General features: G+C 41.4%; 1 protein-coding gene across 2 annotated transcripts in view; it reads left to right on the top strand.

Annotated features, from left to right (window-relative positions):
• The window catches only part of cpne9 (copine family member IX), a 142795-nt gene that overhangs the window by 33205 nt on the left and 87399 nt on the right, over positions 1-22191 (top strand). Inside the window, exons 3-7 of one of the 2 annotated variants that reach the window (XM_015968603.3) lie at positions 10865-10911; positions 15990-16093; positions 16251-16290; positions 16476-16478; positions 18172-18248. In XM_015968603.3, the coding sequence (XP_015824089.1) occupies positions 10865-10911; positions 15990-16093; positions 16251-16290; positions 16476-16478; positions 18172-18248 (271 nt within the window). Of the gene's footprint in view, positions 1-10864; positions 10912-15989; positions 16094-16250; positions 16291-16475; positions 16479-16570; positions 16708-18171; positions 18249-22191 lie in introns of those variants that run through there. The other variant, XM_015968604.3, reaches the window with a different exon arrangement.

The following is a 22191-nucleotide window of genomic DNA, read 5'->3' on the forward strand; positions in this document are numbered from 1 at the left end:
GATTTGAACCCAGGTCCCCAACATGTAAGGCATATGCCTTACCAGTAGAGCGTACCAGTAGTCACCTAACGGATGTACACTTACAACTAATTCACAACACGCTATATGTTTAACTACATGTAACTCAAAGTAACAATTATACACTTAACTGTTGACATGTACAAATACATATGAATGGATTTTCAGGAAATTTTCTGTTACACGTGTTTTAACAAATTTAAGACGTCCGACCGTGACCACTTTTGGCCGAGGACCCCGTATTGCCGTTCTGACAATTGTTTGCCATTAACATCAACCGGCGCGGCCATGTTTGTTTTGCTTGCAGGATGCTTAATACTAGCATGAAAACAAAGTCCCACCATACAGTGAAGTACTGACACACGCCAGAGGTCAGACAGTCTGAACTGGAGCGGTACAAGATGGATTCTCCTGAGTTTGGAAATCTCGCGAGAATTCATCTTACAGCGCAAGGTTATGAAAGTGATTTTATTGCTTAGGAAAATGAACTGCAGTTGCCTACTTTGACCCCAGGATGCCATTGTTAGATATTGTACCTTTAAACTTTGATTTGTGACTTTTATATGTTGGAAGCTACTGCTGCTAACTGTGAGTCTACATTTCTTTAATCGCCAAGACTTTTACTCAGTTTCATTTCATCAATCAGCTGTGCGTACATTTTTGTTAAGACATTCTACTTCCTGCCGTTCAAATATGATTTAATGAAGGCAAAACCTGAGTCATGACTTCTGAATAAAGGTCACCGCTCTGTAATTACCTTTGAGGTCTTCTAATGAGATCTGATGAAAGAGTGAGCACCGCTTGGTAGATTCAGTGGTTCACGGCCCTTTATTGTACTTCCACGAATTTGAAAAACCATGAAAACCTAAAATTAATTAAAAAGAAAGGGAGAAGATGCAATTTTTCTCAGAATGGATATTTAGCTTAGTGCATACGGCCATGACAATAAAAGGTCTGTTTAGTTTCCTTCTCCACTGGGCACGTAGAGCCATGTTTCCCCAATAGGGGTTCCAGGGTTGAAGGTGACAGGAAAAATACGATGGCTTGTTCCTCTTAGTTGTTGTGTCTCCATTCAAAATTGGTTCTTTCAGGACTTTGGTAAGGAATCAGCATATTGAAACAAACTCAGCATTGAGTGACCTCGCTGATCAGCCCAGAAGGCCTTCACAGAAGTATGACATAATTTAATCTTTCCAGGGAACAGGGAGAGCGGCTGTATGACATAAAAAGCTGCTTTCAATTACCTTTTTTTTTTTTTTTTTTTTTTTAGGAGACCACAGAGCGGCATAAAATGTGCTATTTTGGGAGGATTTCCACAGCACTTTTTTGGCATTCGGAGTTCAGAAACTGATTTTAAAGCAGCATGAATGCTTCTTATTTTTTTATCTCCTCTTGGGCTGGCCCACGCAAAGGTCTGGTAAAATTACCCGCAAGTACTGATAGTGGAAATGGGCCTTATGCCATCTGCACCAAACACATTTAGGAAATAAATATTTCATTGGATGGAGTTTCCCTGCTAGTTTTCATCTCGAGATCCTCCTCTGTACCCTAACCTTGCGTCATACTTGCCACATGGGTCTGTGCACCACATCAATGGCAGGACGTTCTCAGACTGCATCAAAATGCACCTTTCACTAGCTTGGCTCCACCATCTGATGGATTATTAACCTAAGCTGTTTTTATAGGACCATAGTGTTTGCAACACGGGATTTGCCTCGGCTCCCTGGGGAGGATTTTGGCATTTATAGTAGCAAAGCTGAAGCTAGAATTAACTGCCATCAGGCACCTCTCAAACCAAGACGGGATAAAGGGAGGTTTCTGGGCGGCCACCCCGCATGTGACGTACAGGGTCGCGCGTTCAGCGTCAGACGGAAGACACGTCAGACTGATGAAATTTCTTTTTCAGGACCTTTAGCTTTGATGTGACCTGCTTTTTGTTCCGCTTGATGCCCCGCTCAGCCAGTGCTTTCACCACTCTGTCGAACAGCTGGCTGTCTCTCACCGTCCCCGTAAAAAGACGACTAATCTGTTCGTCCGCTCGCACGACCAAAAGCTCCATGGCCTCCGCGTCTGTCCAGTTTGCCATGTTGTAGGTGGTTGAAAGAAACTAGTGAGAGGCCATGTTTATCTGTGTTTATATCCCTTCCGGCCGGCACTCGACGTGCAGCATACGTCGCTAGCGCGACCACCCTCTTTTGCGGGGGGGGGGCCTCCCACAGTCACTCCAAAGGGATTAGCGGGGCTGACACGCGTTTAGCCATCAGAGGCGAGGAGCTCATGTGGCAATATTACTACGAGGCTAAGCGCACCAGAATCGAGTTTTATCACCTTTCCTCTTTGCTCCTTACCACATTTATGAGACCCACAAATTCAGATTTATCACTCAGAAATGACACGATGGTCTGTCTTATAAAGGAGGCTCTAGATTAGAGGCTCAACCAGCATGGCAGATTCTGCATTTGTTTTCAACGACCAACTCCCTCTGGTGCAACTGGGCCTTGAATCATGGATACACATAACCCATAACCCTAACCCAGGATGCTTACACTCCCACTACAACCACCAGGGTCCTTACTGCACAACTAATGGAGAAGCTTCTGCAGGACATGATCTCATTTCTATGAACATTTTGTTTTACATTGCTCGTACGTGCTGCAACCCTTTTCAGTTACAGATTCAAGTACTTTATTCAAAAAGATTTCAAAACCTTAAAAATACCACGTTTTAGTTAAAGTGTTTTAAAGAACTTCAAGCACCTGTAAGAACCCTGAACTGCGTTTTGGTAGTTTTCATTATGCACCGAATCCTACCTGTCCATCACTCTTTGTCACGTGTAACATGAAACTCACTGCATTTTAATACACAGCAGGAGACCTATCCAAGGCTTTGCAAAAGAGATTTTTGCACCATACTGGAGTTGTCATTCAATATGGAAGTGGGAAACAGAAAGCCGTGTACAGCATCCTAATGGTTTGTTGAAATACAACATAATCATATTATGGGTTGAGATTTCTAGCTAAATAATTCTGTCTGGTGGATAATTTCCTCCATCATTTTAAAAGTCAGCTTAGCCGTAGCCTTTTCACTGACATCCAGGAAGTAGGTTTAGCCTTATTTCTGTCTCGACAGCTGATCTCTACATTAGGTGGGATCCGTGACCACCCTCCCGAACTCTGTTTCTGCCTGAGAGGTGCAGTCGACAAGGCCTCCTGACAGCCAGCACTCCTAAAGCTACAACCTACAGCTGACATACGCTTCCACCTGACAGTGTCTTACTTAGAATTCCGCTATGGTTTTATTCACATAACCCTCAATGACTTTTCCGTCCTCCTCACCGTCATGTGCTTCATTCTTCCTCTGCTCTGTGTCACACCCAATCTCTCATTTAGTCTCATTCCCCCTTCTGCCCTGTCCTGTCTTTTTAATATTCTTTACTGTCGCTCATCGCTTCTCCCTCAATCCCCATAAGCTCCGCGTTCCCACCACCTGATCACCTCTCTCTTTCGCCTCACGAAGAGCAGCTTGTGCCCTCGGCCTGTAAAACATATTTGCTGCATCTTGTCTGTGCCGGCATGCCCTCTAATTAGATTTTCATGCGGAGCAGGCAGCAAGAAATCCCCAGTTAAAGGAATAATGAAATTTATAATAAAATAAAAAGGATTAGTACAGGTGGCAGGAGGCTGTTGGATGTTTCAACATTATTACTGCTATGCGATTACTATTATTATGCTAAGTAAGCTTGCACATGAAGTGAATAATAATAATAATAATGATGCACTTTTAAAAGGATCAAACGATCTACTTTAGTTTGTTTTCTTCCTAAAATCCCAGCTGCACTAATTGTCGGTTCTTCGGCGTGCCCCCGTAGTACACCTACACCCTCAGTAGTTTTGGAACAGCTTGAAATGTGCAGTTGAACTAGAACCCAAGAGCTCAGGCGAGGAGGCAACAGCAGGCAGGTTTAATTAAAGGCTTTATCAGATCAAAAACAACACTGAAGCAAACCTAACCACAAAATCAAAGCAACACTAACTTTTCTGACTATTATTCCAACACTGATGTACTTTATTGGGTGTTTGACAAACAAGTAGGTGTGTCCAGTGAATTCAGCCATTTTAATGCTACTGATGCAAAATTAAAATGCCACAATGCAATATGTTTGAGTTTGGATGAATAAAGTCAACACATTCTCACTCCCAGGGCGTCAAAAACAAACGCTTGGTCAGCCACCCTCCGCCTCAGACCCCTGACGCCAAAAGTGCCCTTTTTCTTCAATTATGTGCAAAAAGATTTTTTTTCCCATTTCTGACTGCAGATCCCAATGCAACATAAAACTGACGTGATGGGATGTCCATAGCCAGGGCACCAAACAAGCTCATTGTACCTCACCCTAACCTTATCCTCTTATTTAACCTTCCCCTCACCCCCTATCCTAACCTTAACCATCTTGCTAGCTAACACGTTAGTGATGTGTCGGTCGCTCTAAAAGCCGGCTCTATGAAGTCAACGGCGGGAGCCGCCTCATCATTGGTCGGGTTTGGACCGAGGCAACGCGAGGAGGAGGTTTCAACTACCAAGGTGGAGGTTAAAAGTAGAGGGTATTTGTAACGTTCCCCTTTGGCGGCAAATACGAAAATTCACAGTCAGAATGCATGGGAAACAAACACTTGATCACAGTGAGAGTAACGTTTAGGTAGCAAGAGGGTTAAGGTTAGGATGAGGGAGAGGGGAAGGTTATAAATAGTAAAACGTTAAGGTTTAGGTGCGGTTAAATGAGCTGGTTCGGTGCAACATCAGCAGATATCTCATCACATCAGTTTTACGCTGCATTGGGATCTGCAGTCAGAAAAGAGAAAAACCCCTTTCCGCGCATAAGTGACGAAAAAGGGCACTTTTGGCGTCAGGGTTCGGACGCCGAGGGTGGCTGACCAAAAGTTTGTTTTTGACGCACTGGGAGTGAGAATGTGTTGATAAAGTAGGAACTAAAGCACAAAAACTGAGCTGGTGGTGACTTCTAACGTGGGACACTTAAATGCTTTAATGTAGAGAAGATAGATTCCCCATTAGGGGAGGCAGAACAGAACAGACACCTAGTGGTTTATGAGTAAACCAGCTCTATAGGTCACCCTTCATGTTATTTCTATAGGTTTTATGGGTGAATATCTGAAGAAAAACACTTCAAAAGGAAACTGGCCTTTTTTTTTAAGAAACAGGTTCTGCCAACCAGCAACAACAGTCATTATTTGGCAGGGACTGATGGCTTCTGTAAAAATGTGAAACTGACTTTGCTCTATTTGTAAAAGTCTCCTGTACATCTGCAGAACCTGGAAATGTACAAACAACACACGTTTCAAATGTTGATCTTAGAGATGTCCAATATTATCGATCTGCTTGATCTACTCCTAATATTGGCATTAAAATTATATATTGTATAATATTGGTTTTCAATCTTTTAACATTCCATATACCTGTCATATATGAAATTCTTCAGCTACTTCTCCTCTTTGTCAAAATATAAAAGATCTGAAGTAAAGTTATTTAGATATTTTAGTTTATTTGGAACAATTTGTGAAATAGAAACTGGCCCCCTGAGGCGCTGTTCTCAGCGATGTGTAGCTAGACAGCTAGCAAACGACTAAAACAAAAACAAGAACCTTCACCCAAGGCTTGCTTTTCTTTTTTGAAGATCTTTATGAATGTTTTATCACTATAACAGCAATTTACAGGAAAAATAAAAAGTGCACAAACACATCTTAGTGTCACGCATAGGGAGAATTTAAGCATGAATGTATATGTGAAGCTAGTAACCTAAAATTTTTTAGTTTTTCTTTTTTATGAGAGGGGAACACAGCATAAATCCATATAGAGTCAGACTTTATCGAATATCGGCAAAAAGTCAATATTGAGCATCGCTAGTTAATATCGTACGTAAAGACTTGGAGTGTAACCAAACATGGTTAACATTGATACATGGATTATGTGATCCATGATCCAAATGCAAAAATCAATATAATAACTATCAATCAAATTCACTTTAAAATGGAAACTTTGAAGTTCAGCTGACACGCCGTTTTCCACCTGTTCCTGCTCATCACCGAGCGTGTTAGTGAAGGTGCTAGTGGTCAGAGCGAGCAGTGAGAGAACAGTCAGTGAAGACATTCTCTCCCCAGAGAGAGCTTGTATTCAGTCACTTGTATTGCCGTTTCAAATCGATCGGGGGATCTAAATCCAACGAAATCAAAATGGTACTGTGACTAAATTTGAGATATCGGCAAACACCAAATCACTGTGTCGATATAATATTGTATTGTGATCGAACAAGTGATTTACGCCTCTAATGTGGACAACAGGTCAAATATTTAGAGCCCAAATTTGGACGCAAAAAAACTAGCATGTTCTCATTGCAACTTGCTAGTAACATTAGCATGTTAGCCTCTTCTCCCCTACATGTGTGGGTTTTCTCCTGGTATTATAATTTTTTTGAATAAATGACTTAAGTACCTCTATGAGGTTTTGTCTAAAAGAAAAACAAGTCAAAATAGCCCAAAGTCAATACCAAAGCTGTTTCAAACAAACGCCTTTCCCAAACTGTCTGTTCTTTCTCTCCGTTGTAGCTCTGGTTTTAAGCCTGCCCCACTAGCATAGTGTATTCCGATTGGTCAGACATAAATCTTTATGGGCCAATGCTGGACCTGCTACTAGACTGAGCTGTGGAGCAAAGTATTTTGCTATAGTTATGGGTTGTCTAGATTTCTAGGCTAGTTTTGTGTCCCAATGAACAAAAACATGCATGTTGGGTTGGAATGCACCGATATGTCATTTTTGGGCCGATAACGATATCCGATATTAACATCACTGTTATGGCCGATAACCAATGTTTGCCGACACTGATATACTGACATTAATGCTTCTAAAAGCAGCAGATGTTGTATAGAATTAAAATGATTAAAGCAGAATTTACTTTATGTACACACACCTCACACTTTTATGATTTTGAGATGATTACAATCACTGTCACATGACTAAATGAATACACACCACCTCCATCACACTCTGAAACAGATCAACAAATGGAACAAGATGGAAAAAATATTGCTTGTTAATATCGGCCCAGTTTTATATATCAGACCAGTACCGATACATTAAAAAATGACTAACATCTGCCGATACCAATATTGATGCCGATACATTGTGCATCCCTAATGTTGGGTTAATTAGAGATGGTCAGTTATCCCTATGATTGAGAGCATGTCCAGTGTGTCACTGTGATGGACTGGAGACCTGTCCAGGGTGTCCCCCACCTCTAGCCTACTGGAGATAGACACCTGCTACGATCATTCCTACTGAGGAATAAACGATATAGACGATGAACTCGTGAAGAGAGAAAGGTGGATTTGATTTAAACATTAAGTTCTCCATATTTTAAATATAGCACAGGTCCAATCATCCAATCAACATTTCTTCTCTTTTTTTAAATTTTGACAAATGAGTTCTGCAGTTTGAGGAAAGCAGGGGGCCACTTCAAGGGATTTATCTCTGAAAAATTGAGCCCCTTAAAATGTGCTGCATGTCCATGTTTGGTGGCATTTGGTCCTCTTCCTGTAGCTCTCTCATACTGCTGAGCTGTGGATGTCCATTAGAACTTAATAAGATTTGTGCTCCGATCTGAATCATTCATGTTCCCCCGGTGTCCGTACTGCTGCCAGACTATTTTCTTATGTCGTAGCTGGATCTAGGTTGCAGAGGGATGTGGAATTGCTTTGTCATTTAGTCGCTATGTGGCTGACCAGATGTGCTCCTTCCTTTTATGCCACTTCCCATAAACTAGGCAATCAGTCAGGTTCTTTGGACTCTGCAGATACTTATGTGACTTAACCACAGATTAATCTGACTCCTCTGTTGGCCTCGCCCGCTGAAACTCTGAGAACATCACGTTTTTTATGCTACAGGTTAGGACTGATGTTCATTCATCTCCACCTTTTTCTTCTTCTCTGTTCAAATAAAAGCTAACATGCAAGTCACGAACGGATTAGCTTGTACTAATCAGATTTACAAATCCAATTTAAGTAGCACTATATTCTGTTTTCCGCATGGTTAACAATGTGACAAAGAAAAGATTGTTTTCGTCTAAACACCAAGCCCATAAGATTCACTGCCTGCTGCTCTTTCTCTCTTATCTCGCCTCCATTAATTGCTCATCAGGAGGGAAAATTTGGTTTTAATCATTTGCCAGTTTAGACAATCTGAAGTTCATTAGAGTATTAGGGCCGGTGGTGTCTCTACACAAACCAAATAACTTGCCCAAAAAATACAATGTGAGTGTTCTTTGTTTACTTACGCACAAACATGTTTTTTGAGCCAAACATGACTCGGAGATGCACTTTTGGATTATAATTAGGATAAATCTCTGCTTTTTATTACCTTGCGTTGTTGTTTACAAAGTAGCATGTGTCCACACAAGAACAATATTAGTTAGGGACTTTTAACTAATAAATCACAAGGAAATAAAGCACTGATATTAATCACTGTGGGCATGTTAACACAGGTCTTAAGACTATGGTGGGCACTTAATGCACTGTGATTTATTATCGTGATTCTTCAGTTAAACAATGTTGATTATTTATTTCTTCATCAAGTTGACGCAGTGATAGCTTGATCTTGTTCTATTGTTGTTGTGTCCCTTTTTTTGCCCGTTTGCTTTTTTTTGTCTTTTTCTGCAGGTCTAGAAACAGACTCTTGTTCATTATTGTTTATTTTTGTGGAACCCCCCCCCCCCCCCCCCACACACACACACACACACACACCTTTTCTTTTCCTTTCTCTTTCACCTCTGTCTCCATGTCTGGTCGGAATTACAAAGCATTCAAAAACAACAACAATAAAGTTTTAAGTATCAGGCGTGACATTAAAAGCAGACGCTTTGATGCTCCACCTGAGAGTAAATCTGTAAGGCTTGTTACCAGCATTCAGACATCAATTCTGCTTGCTTCACAGCCAGACAGGACACGATAAAAAAAAGAATAAATAAATAAAAGTTACAGTAGGTTGTCTTTTTAAAGGTATAATATGCACAAACCTTTCTGTGAAAAGCCACAAAACAGTGTAAGGACTCCATCACGACAGAGAAAAGGTTACACAGAAATGGATTCCCTTCTCCTTTCACTGGGGATTGCCAGGTTTTCTCCTTCTAGAAAGGCAGAGGAGGGACTTCTTCCATGGTTCCAGAGCCAATCATATGTGAGCAATGTCTGCATGAGCATTCGTAATCCGACACCGATTGGCAGAAAGTATGAGTGTTCTGGCAAAAAATGGAAGCCAGTAAACAGGAGTTGCCCAGAAGCTATTCCTTATATCCCTAAGAAGCCACAGCATCTTTTTAGTTTATTCAGATATCGGGTAAAGAATGCTATAAGCTAACGTTGACCTAGCAATGCTAAAATGAATTACAATCAATCAATCAATCAAATCAAAGATACTTTATTAATCCCAGAGGGAAATCAGAGTAATCAAATAGTCGGCTCTAAAAACATCTGAAGCTACGTTTTCAATTACCAAAAACTCAGTATTACAGTGAAATGCATTTATGATGAATGGCCTGTATTTTATTTGACACCTTCTAGAGCTCTAGAGCCCCTGCAAGGGGCTTTACAACACCCACACACACATACTTTTACACATTGGTGGTGATGAGTTACACCTGCCCTGGGGTGCACTGACAAAAGCTAGTTTGCTGTACAATAGCGCCACCTCCACCACCAAGTGCCTTGCCCAAGGACTGCGACAGACAAGGCTTTGCTCATCATAGAATCTTCTAACTGGCAACTGTTCTAAGCGGATTTGTTTGTTTTGAAACATAGACTGCAGTACCCAAATTTGACCACTTGATGGTAGTCTTTCTTCATGCACCTTTAAAGCAATATATCATAATGTCAACGCTGATATTTGCCTTAAAATGGAAGCATTTTTCTGGTCATATGCCACATTTGATGTACAACAAACTTATTATCAGAATTTTGTTGGACTGCGACAAATTGAGAACAGAAATCCATAAATGTTCCTGATGTGAGTCAGCCGTTGTGACTTTGGACTTGCTGGACAAATTCCTCTAATTGTCCACAGGATTTGTAGGCACCTGGAACGCTTCCCATTTTAGTTCCTGCAAATCAGAAAAAGTGCAAGAAATGCAAGACAAATTTGGATTCTTACAAAATGACATAAAAACATTTTGCACGAGTAGCCTGTGTAAGCTGACTATGTTTAAAAGTGAGAAACAAAGTGTCTTACACAGCAAATCAGTTTGATTCCAACTGAAAACATGCATATTGCCTTTGTCACAATGGTCACAGCTCCAGGAAATGTTTCACATTTTTAGCATGACTGAAGATATATTATTATTATTATAAATAATTTAAAAAATGCATCTTTTAATATTATTTTCAGGTGATACGAATAAAGTTTGTTGATTTTGAGTAAACACAAATTTTCTCAGTTTTTGCAAACCAACTCTTCTAAAATCGTCTGACTCCTGCAGCTTTCTGCAGGGATATCAGGTTTAATTTGTTTTCCCCGTCCTTAGTTTGGGCCTTTTTGCCTTATTTAGAGTGTCTAAGCAAAACGAAAAATCCTTTATTTTCTTAAGGGACATTGGAAATGTTTTTAATAAGAACATTTACTTGCTTCTAGCAACACTGTTGTAATGAAATTGGATGTGGATCAAAGTGTCTTAATATCTGTCTTAGGCTGCAGGTGCCAACATGCAAGAGCCACACAGGCAGCTCGCTGAAGTTAAAAGCATTTTCTATTTTTTACCTTTTTCACACCTCTCCTCTTTCTCTCTGCCTTCCAGTGGTTGTGTTATATGTGCAGGCTGTGGGAACCAAAGAGTGGAGAGAGGTAAGTTGAGCAATCTTCTGTAGACAATATTATGTAATTTTTCCCTGACCTTTTTTAAACCATTTTGAAATAATCTCTCTGTATAAATTATATTAAAGATTCTGCTGAGATTAAGTCCACAAGGAAACTTCATTATGTAAATTGAAAACTCCACATACTTGAATCAAATGAGTAAATTCAGAGCAGAGGGTCAAGAATAAATAAGTAAAAGGGTCCTTATAATTTGATGATGTCAGGTAAATTGAATTTTATCTTGATTTAAAGAAGAAAAAAAGCTCTTAAAAGGGGTTTTTGATATTCTTTTGAATGTTTTGTCCTTCAACATCATCTTCTCTCTTTTTCATGGTTTTATATCTCATTTTTCTACCCTAATATTGACTGATTTGCACAAAGACATGTGAAATTAAGTCCCTTTGTTTTGACAAATAAGCCATAATATGTCATTTCAGGCTTTGCTGCTCTTCCTCACACCTTTCTGTTCCATGTTGCGGGTTTTAATCACAAACACAACGTGAACTGTGCTGCAATTAACGAAGCAAACAAGCTGCCACCTGCCACATATGGGCCTGTATGGAAACATGGCTAAAACCTCATTGACTTCATAGGACGAACACTTGGTCTAAGATTCCTTAGTTTACATTAATTGACATTCATCAGTTCTTTTTAATACAATTTAAATAAATCGGTCCATGAATCGGAACAAGATATTTCATTTGATTTGTTTAGACTGATTTTAAATTGATCTTTTGAAGGTTTCAGTTGTTACTTTTTATTAAATAAATGAACAATAAGCTCCTCCAACAGCTAAACCTAAACTAACCATTGCCACCTGTCAAAACGTGTCTTTAAAAATCCCGAACATCATTTGTTGCATGGCTCATGTCAAACACGATCAGAAAATAACGTACCGGATGGACCTGACTTAGGCTCCCCATTGCCTTGTAGCTCTATTGGACAAGTACTGTTTTTTATATGTTCCTGCTCAGACACACACACCTCTTTGTAACTGCAGAATTATTTCCTCAGTTTTCTACAGGAGCTATTTTTGTTTGAAAATGTGGTCAGAGTATCTAATCTGTGCTAACCCAGTTATTTGCTCTTCTGTTTTTGGTAGAAGAAGTGATACCAGATCACGGTCTCACTGAACAAGTTTAGGTTTTCACTCACAGACTCAAAATCATACAGCTCAAAATCCCCATGGTCTTTCGTCATACCGACATCTTCTGCAAGAGACCCTACAGGTCAGGACTATCCAAATACCACTGAATCATGTGTGTTGGGGCAGAGAAACCACTAAAACGTGCTGGATACCGGCCCTTGAGGCCTGGAATCGCATTGCCCTGCTGTAGGAGGACTGCTCTCCTCTTCAAAATAATTCTCTTGTTACGTGAAGATGTCTCACCTCACATCCAAAAGGATTTTCCTCTTTCAAACCAACTGTCTGTATTCCATCTAAAGACTGTTCCTTGTCTTTGAGATGCCGATGGACGGTGGAGTCTGGACCTGATGGGCTGACTCTTTTGTGTCTTCTGCTTGAGCAGCTGCGGTTTGGTTTCAGAACATTCCTTCATGCAGCGAATTGCAGATCAAATGCTGGATCTCAATTCGTGTTTGGGAGTTCTGTCCTCAGGAAGAACTGGCTTTTGTCTTAGAGTGTTGTTGAGTTTAGGATTTATATCATGCTTGGATTAAATCCTTTCTCAAAATGTCCAGATGTGTGTGGAATGCCAACATTCTTCCATCCCATTTCTCGATTTTCAATTTCCTGAATGCCTGAAAACAAATGAACCCTCTGGAGGCAGGCGTTGCAGATTTGCAACGTTAAAACCTACCTACCTGGTTACTCCACGTACGGATTTCATGAGCATTTTCAACTCAGAAGTACCCCTGAAGGACTTGGTTGTTCGTCCTTTTATCAAAACTTGTTTTGAGCCTGAGAGGGTGAAGTTAGAGCAACCAAAAGATTTGATGTTCTTCTTTTGGTACCATCTGTTTCCCCCCCTTCTGTCCTTGTTGGGACCCCTTCAATTTGATACTCTACAGTTCTGATGAGTGACAGTTTGTTATATTTGGTGGTTGTCCACTGAAATTAGGCCCTTTTCCACTGGTGCCTATTCAGCGCAGCTCAACACGATCTGGAGGGTTTTCATTTGAATAGAGAAATGGATGGGTGGGCTGCTCCTCCACATCGAGAGGAGCTAGTTGAAGTGGCTCGGGCATCTGGTCAGGATGCCTCCTGGACACCTCCCTGGTGAGGTTTTCCGGGCATGTCCAACCGGGAGGAGGCCTAAAGGAAGACCCAGGACATGTTGGGGGGATGTCTCTCAGCTGGCCTGGGAACGTCTTGGGATTCCCCCGGAAGAGCTGGCCGAAGTGGCTAGGGAGAGGGAAGTTGGGCCTCTTGACTTGGACGGACGGACGGACGGATGGACGGACGGACGGACGGACGGATGGATGGATGGATGGATGGATGGATGGATGGATGGATGGATGGATGGATGGATGGATGGACGGATGGATGGATGGATAGTTTATTGGAGTAATCTTGGGTGCTTTTCTTTTTGAGGGAGCATGGTCACTTCCTCCACCAAACAGGATTTAGTGAATTTTAAAACATGACGTTTTACAACATGTGTTGCAATTGAATCACATCTTCATCTTCAGTTGAACAGGACTTAATATAACATTTAGAACCTGCAAATCTTTACACACATCCTAACTAATGTTGGTTTACTGAAGTACAGGGAAAAAGATGAAGTGGGGAGAATGGAAAATTGTGGAAAAAATATTCTCTCACCTGTCATTTTATTATATTTTACCTCCAAGAAGCCAAAGTTTCTTTAAGTCTATGAATGTAGTCTTGCTCAGTAATGGATCTCCAGACTTCACCAGCCAGTATATTTATTTATTTATTTTAGCTTTTCTTTTAAACATGGGCTTCATTTTCAAACTATTTTCAGAGGAATGGTTTGCTTTTCCATTTTTTTGCTCGTTAATCCACTTAAGGTTGACCTAAAAATCATTCAGGCATAAAAACGTCGTCTAACTTAAAGGGATGAAGCAGCATTGTGTCGACACATAACAGTTTAGCATTTTTAAATTGGATCTCTAGGCTCTGTGTTACAAGCAGCCTGTCACAAAGACACAATTTGTTCTTATTTCTTTAACTAAATACATCAGTTGGACATAAAATAGTATTTAATGCCAACAAGGCAATCCCCGAGGAGCTATTAGCAGAAAACCTGACAGAAGGAAGATGCATCTGCCAGGTCCTGTGTCAGGTCTTTGCAGGATATTTTTCCTTTTTTCCTTCCCCATTCAAAAACCCGTAGATCCTCTGAAATTTCATCTTTGGTTCTCCACTTGTCAAGTTTCTCTCTAGTTTTCTAGGTATATACTGCACAGTTTGCTGTCACGGTCAAGTACAGCGACAGGGAAAGCGGACGAAGCAGTCAAAGTTTGAAAAAACTCTTCAGAAAACTGGATGAAAAAACTTGAAAAATCACAAGGAAGTTTCTCTCCTTGGAAGAACGCTCTAAAGGAATCAGGCGCGTTTTAAGACTTTTGTGCAGTACTGAAAAGTATAATAAAACTCATAATACACTCACTTAATATGCACAACTCATGAATCTAACATTTTTATCAACATCCTAGAACACTGGTGTCCAACCCAGGACCTCGAGGGCCCCTAACCAGCGTGTGTGAGCCTGTTTGTTCAATAATACATCTGAATCAGCCCCTAAATTATTTTTCAGAATGCCCTCAAGTTTTGTAGAAGTAATTTATTCAAATCCTGAGTGTTAGTGCAAGGGAACATCTGCAGGATAGTGGCCCTTGAGGGCAACGACAACCCCAGTAACAATATGTTCCCTAACCTCCACCTGCAACACCCTAGCACCTATTAACCAATCATGCCACTAAAATTAGAAAGGCCTTTAATGCCAAAAATAGAAAAACGAGGAAAAAATACCAAGGGATTTTCCTGCCGGGTCGATATGGCGGGTATTTCTCAAGCCCAATACACTGGGCCTTGGTAATAGATAGGCTGGGGACACAATTGATAGCATGGATTATGTGTGCTGGCCTCTGAAGACACGAGTCAAGGTATTGAGGCTGTGCTGAGGCAGTGCCAGAGTCAATTGCTCATTACACGGTGCTGTTGGGCCACACCACGGAGGCAAGGCCAGCAGTTCACTGGGTTGGATTACAGGTGTGATTGTCTGGGTGATAGAGAGAGAAGCTCTGGCTGAGGAGAGGAGGTGGGAGTGGGCAGTGATGGGTACACAGGGGAGATTTTGATGGCTCTGATGTACCAATCAGATTTCTCTAGAGAAGGATGGTTTAACATCCCTGCATGAGGCAGTGTGGTCACATTTTATGAAACTTATATCACAAAGGGTCGTTAGCAAGTGATTTATTTCAATTTTGGGTTATTTTTTATTGTCTTGCAGACCAAGTTCACATACAAAACAGTGCTCTATCCCTGTTTCCTGCATTAGCTTCTGATAGACGATAGACGGAAACACGCTCGGTTTAAATAATCCCGACAGCTCTACGTCACGCTGTCACTCATCATTCATGGACTCATCCATGTTGGATCATCAGGCCAAGGAAGGCTGTTGTTGGTTTAGCGTCCAGCAAACATCAGAGAATGCATCTACTAGAAGAAGCTAACCATTAGCATTATCAACTCCACCACCTCTACAGGCTTGTGTTACTTGTGGAAATAAAACATCAACGTTGCAGGGAAAACAATCTGTGGCAGAGTTAGCCAATCAGAGGAGAGATGTCCAAATATCAGGAAATAAGAATCCAAATCCTGCCGTCTGCTGCTTTCTCCTCCAGCTGACTTTTATATCCTCAAACGGGCACATCTGAGCTTTTTTTCTCCAGTGTACAATTCATAAGCCACTTATTCCTATTAGAGACCACTGCGAGTGTACTCAAAACATGAGTTAACTTGACTTCTAAACCTCCAAAAAAGAAATAATTGGACATTCATCCACAACAGGTTACATTTTAACTATAATTCATGCAGGTTTTTGTGATACTGTTTTGGTTTTCTTTATTTTTGACAGTTTGGCAGGACAGAGGTCATCGATAACACTCGTAATCCAGACTTTGTGCGGAAATTTGTCCTGGATTTCTTCTTTGAGGAGAAACAGAATTTACGGTTTGATGTGTGAGTATCTTTAACGTATTTTCTGCCTACGCTCTGAGTATAATTCATTATGTTGTAGTTGTTACTGTGAAACAATAATAATGAATACATAATCCAGCTGCTGATGCACTGTTTGTTGCCTCTGAGTGTCCTTGAGCGTTAGAGTTGTTTGTTGCAGGTACAATGTGGACTCCAGAAGCTGTAACATATCCAAACACGTAAGTACTTTCTTGTCAAGTGAGATTTGACTCAGTGATAACAATTTTTAGTAACCTTTGAATGATTCACTGTAGTAAAGGAGATCTTTGTGATTCAGCTTGAATGAAATTGGTTCAGGATTTCCAATCGTGATGTTTTTGTTATTCTTTTCATCCCAAACCAAACTAAATCTCCGGGGGAGCAGAAGGTGAGTGCGTTCACGTTCCGATTTTCCACATCATGACTCATCGTATTACTCTATCTCTATTTCATGTTTTCATCTCTAGATGACACTTGTGATTTTTGTGATTTTTATTGTGTTTTCTCCCATTCTTCCATCCTATTTGTCTAATCATGGACAAGCACAAGCACCTGGGAAGCTTCCCCTTCACTGTGTTGTACCACATTTGTCTGTCTGCATTGTCTCATAGCCTCAGGTAAAAAAAAGCAACTTCCAGAACCCCGCTTCAAAGCAAACACAGCTTTTGTTGTTTCAATCCAAAATGCGGATCGTGCATGTCAGGTCATTTCCAGAAGCCACACACATCATCCGTTTACAGGATTCACACCTACAGTAGGCCTGCTGCCCACACACCACAAGCATCATCTCTTATTGATGTGCTTTCTGTTTTATCACGCTACGTCAACTCAGCTTTTCATGCGGCCACGTGTTTTTCTTCTGTGGTGTTTTTGTAAGGTTAATACCTCCGCTTTAATGAAAATGAAGCTTTTCCTCTCACTCTGAAGGGCATGTCCTCTAGTAGCAGAATCTGTTAACAAGCAGCAGAATTATGCAGCTTTCCGGTGGCATCTGAAACTCCACCTTGGGTTAATGCGTGCCTACATCCAAGTGATGGAGTTAAACCGTAAAGTTAATGCTTAATTTAAAATCGCCATTCAATGAGATGAGATTGAACTTTAATGACTTCAGTATCTCTGACTCCATCCACAGCAATTTTACACCTGTTTGTAATTACTGTTGACCATCTTATCTTTAGTGTGTGGTATTATTGGGTGGGTTATGTCGTCTAACAGTAGCTTATTACAGTATTAAATAATTTATTACAGTCTGCTGGTCATTTAGACATTGTAATAATAATTAGGTTAATATATACACTGTCAGAAGGCGAAGCTCTCGATTTACCAGTCGATCTACGTTCCTACCCTCACCTATGGTCAATGAGTTTTCTCCAAAAAGAGGCTGGGCTCTCCCGAAAGGGTGAGAAGCTCGGTCATTCAGGAGGGGCTCGGAGTAGACCCGCTGCTCCTCCACATCGAGAGGAGCCAGTTGAGGTGGCTCGGGCATCTGGTCAGGATGCCGCCTGGACGCCTCCCGGGTGAGGTTTTCTGGGCACGTTCAACCGGGAGGAGACCTAAAGGGAGACCCAGGAAGTGGTGGAGGGACTACGTCTCTCACCTGGCCAGGGAACACCTTGGGATTTCCCCGGAGGAGCTGGCCCAAGTGGCTGGGGAGAGGGAAGTCTGGGCCTCTCAACTTAGGCTACTGCCCCCGCGACCCGACTCCGGATAAGCTGCATGGTGGCACAGTGGTTAGCACTGTTGCCTCGCAGCACGAAGATTGCAGGTTCAAAACTCAGCTGCGGCCTTCCTGCGTGGAGAGTTGCGTGTTCTCCCCATGCATGCGTGGGTTTCCTCCGGGTACTCCGGTTTCCCCCACAGATCACAACATGCCCTATAGGTTATAAATTGTAAGTCGCTTTGGATAAAAGCGTCTGCCAAATAAATAAACATAACATAAACATAAGTGAATGAAAATGGATGGATGGATGGATATACACTATGAATACATACATAAATAATGTTATTATAATATATATGTGTGGATTTCCCAGCCTTACCACGCATTTAAGGTCCTTTTTTTCATCTTTCCTACCTTCTAGGACTTTCTGGGCCAGACCTTCTGTACTCTTGGAGAGATAATTGGCTCTGCAGGAGGACGGCTGGAGAGGACCCTCTCGTAAGTCCCTAACATCCCTTCTGTTGTCCCAGTGTGCAAATTCTGGCACTCTCGTTTTTTTCTTTTCTTTTTGGTTCTGGTGATTTTTGTTCGCTTATTTTAGCAGAAATGATGCACACAAATGATCCCCTCAGCCAGACAGAATGAAACAAATTCCCTCCCTACCTGTAATTTGTGCTATATTTATCGTAGGCTGCTGTGGGAAACAATGAAATGAAAGCCATTTAACCAAATCTGTGAGTGTAGATTCACCAAGTTTAAACGGCCTCATCTATTATAATAGATCAGAGGAAGTGAGCCCTGACCAGTCTGCTGCATCACAACAAATTGAGCTGCTTTTCCTCTCTGAGCCTTTATTCTGGTAAACCAAAGTGTGATAAGCCGGTAATGACTATTACTGTAGACAGCTTACTTCAGCTTACCACTGTATGTTATTTTTGGTGATTAGTGGCCTAAAACTATTTTCTTTTTCAGAAATGAACGAATGAGAGATCATTTAAACTCTTAGAGCGGAGCCCTGCTTTATCTACAGTGTCGGATATGACCCTCCTTTTTCAGGAGAGGAATGCTGGGACATAAGAGAGATAGGAAGTTGGGGAGGTCATCAGCCACAACTGAATCTACCACTGTTCCTTTTTATTTGCATAAAAAGTGTAGCTTCCTCTGACTTACCTGCATAACTTAACCTGGTTTAACACGGTGTGTTTTAGTTGAGCCTTTGGGAGCAGACGGATGCACTCGTCTGTTTTCTTTGACTGTCTGGGCTGTAGCTCTGTGGTCCTCTGAAGTGTCCCAGGAGGTGTTGAAATTCGCTGCCAGGTGGTCATCACCACCTGTGCTGGTGCTGCACTGGTTTCAGCTGGAAATAGACCTCAGAGGTTGTTGATTTTACAAACCTGTGAACCAGAACCTGATGTGCTCCCTTTTATGGCTACAGCTGCAACTAACTAACCGAGTCTGTGTGGTGGTCAGTGTGGGGAAAGTAGCTCTAAAAAATTAGTTATAGTTACTAATCACTGTGTTAAAAAAGTAACAGAGATTGTGACTGAGTTACAAGATTATAAAAGTAACTAATTACCAGAAAAAGTGAGTCTTTCATCACTTTTTTTTTTCCATAAAAATATGCAAGAAAAATGGGATCTCCTCTTAATGGAACATACATCATTTACTATAAATTACTACCATACTAAAATATAAATTAATCAAAGATACTTTATTAATCCCAGAGGGAAATTAGAGTTTCAGTACACACAATTCAGAGATCAGGCATACATGGGCAAGACACATGACAAGAATTGGTGACTGTGGTCATTCGCAACCCGAGTCGCGCTACCTTAATAGAGCTAAGAGGGTTACATGAGGATTGGTTCAGGTGGAGGAAAAAAAGGCACTTCAAAGTTACCCTCCACCAGGAGGGCAGCTTTGCTATGCAAAAAAAAAAAACACCTCAGACAGATATGCAACAGACTTCAGACAACACAACATAAGTGTCCACTAGGAGGGGTGGTGGGTCTGGTCTATCCCCACTTCAGGTCCTGCAGCCACGATAAGCAGCGCATGTCACCTCAGTGTGGATAGGGGGAGGAGCATTGAGGGTTTGAGGGTAGTAGTGACCCTGGAACGTTTCAGTGGCCTTCCCGCAGTCCCGTCCAGGCTGGGATAGGAAACACAGTTGAGTTGCCATAGCGACAGCACATTCCACATATCTTCTGAGGGGGGAGTTTTCGTTGGAGCCTTGCAGGCTCAAGGGCGCCAGATTCCGATTAGAAATTGTTTTGGGGCCAGCCAGAGATAATTTCCTCTCTGTCTTACAGATTGTTGGTCCTCAATCAATCAATCAATCAAATTTTATTTCTAAAGCGCTTTTCAAACAAAGTGTTATTCAAAGTGCTTTACAAAATGACCCCAGATTCCCATAACAGGTTAAAAACATTAACAAACATATGCAATCACACGCACACACACACAGACTCACACACACACACACACGAGTAAAAATTATATTAGGCTCAGTCCAGATGAGCCAAGTATGGTAACGCAAGGAAACGCCATCAGAGGAGCCGTCTGTCCCGGCAGCATCAGGTCTTCCACACTAACTCAGGGCGCTCAGTGGAGGGGGAGCATAGACCCCCACCTGTAGAGCGCCCAAGAAGCTACAGTCGACCACCGCTCCCGGGGCAGAGGGCCCCCACAGAGGAAACACTGGATTAAAATGAGTAAAAATGTAATAAAAGAGCTAATATAAATGACAACAATTAGAAAATAAGTAATAAATAAAATCATATAGACAGTAAAATAATAATTTAAATAATAAAACTGTGCTAAAATATAATCATATAGAACATGCAAAGCAAGTAATAAAATATAATCATGTAAAACGAGAAATAAAACTGTAGTAAATATTTAGATAAAAGCTAACCTAAAAAGACGGGTCTTGAGTCTTGACTTAAAAACATGAACGTTCTCTGCGGCCCGGAGGTCCTCTGGCAGCTCGTTCCAGAGGCGAGGGCCATAACACTGGAAGGACGCCTCGCCGTGAGTTTGTGTCCTGACTTTAGGGATGACCAGGAGACGCCTGCCAGAGGAGCGCAGAGTCCGCGAGGGTTCATATTGTAAAAGCAGTTCTGATAGATAAGAAGGCCCAAGACCATTAAGACACTTAAAAACCATTAGAAGAACCTTAAAATTGATCCTGAAACATACGGGGAGCCAATGCAATGATTCTAAAACTGGTGTCATGTGCTCCCGCCTCCTGGTCTTCATCAGGACACGTGCTGCCGAATTTTGTAGAAGTTGTAAGCCTGAGATGCTCTTTTTAGGAAGACCAGAAAGCAGGGCATTACAGTAGTCTATTCTACTGGTGATAAAAGCATGCATCAGCGTCTCCGTATTGGCCCGAGAGAGAATGGGGCGGACTCTGGCGATGTTCTTTAGATGATAAAAACCTATTTTTGTGATATTTTTAATGTGTGGGATAAAAGTCAGCTCAGAGTCAAAAATCACACCCAAGTTCTTCACTTGTGAAGATGGATTAAAAGACAGAGATTGTAATTTCGGTAAAAGCTTCTCTCTCTGGGCCTCAGGACCAATGACTAAAACTTCAGTTTTGTCCTGGTTGAGCTGGAGAAAGTTCTCTGCCATCCAGGATTCGATGTCTAAAATACAGTTAAAAAGTGCATCCATTGACCGAGAGTCATCCGGAGACACGGAGATGTACAACTGTGTATCATCAGCATAACTGTGAAAGTTGACCCCGTGTCTCCTGATGACTCCGCCAAGAGGGAGCATATAAAGATTAAAAAGCACTGGGCCTAAAATTGAACCCTGGGGCACACCACATGTAATCCCATGGACCCTAGAGGAACAGGTATCCAAACTCACCATGAAAGTCCTGTCTGTGAGGTAGGATGTGAACCATCTATGTACAGCACCAAAGAGGCCGATCTGTTGTAAACGAGTTAAAAGAATAGTGTGGTCTACTGTATCAAAGGCAGCACTTAGATCCAGTAGAACCAACACTGTCAACTTCTGTTTATCATAATTTACTCTAAAATCATTTAAAATCTTCAGAAGGGCTGTCTCGGTGCTGTGGTTCACCCTAAAACCAGACTGAAATTTCTCTAGGACATTATTAGTGTTTATAAAATCATTTAGTTGATTTAAAACCAACTTTTCTAAAATTTTGCTTAAAAATGGTAAGTTGGATACCGGTCGATAATTGTTTAATTCATTAAAATCTAAATTGCTCTTCTTCAACAGGGGCCTCACCACAGCCCTTTTAAAGGCAGCAGGAAAGACCCTCGTCTGAAGGGAGCAATTCATGAAGGTTAAAATCTCATCACTAAAAGATCCATAAAATTGTTTAAAGAACGAAGTTGGAATTGGGTCCAGAACACATGTGGTGGGTCTCACTGAGGAGAAAACTTTATCAAGAGTCTCAGCT

Source organism: Nothobranchius furzeri, chromosome 15, assembly GCF_043380555.1.
Source record: "Nothobranchius furzeri strain GRZ-AD chromosome 15, NfurGRZ-RIMD1, whole genome shotgun sequence".
Classification (NCBI taxonomy): domain Eukaryota; kingdom Metazoa; phylum Chordata; class Actinopteri; order Cyprinodontiformes; family Nothobranchiidae; genus Nothobranchius; species Nothobranchius furzeri.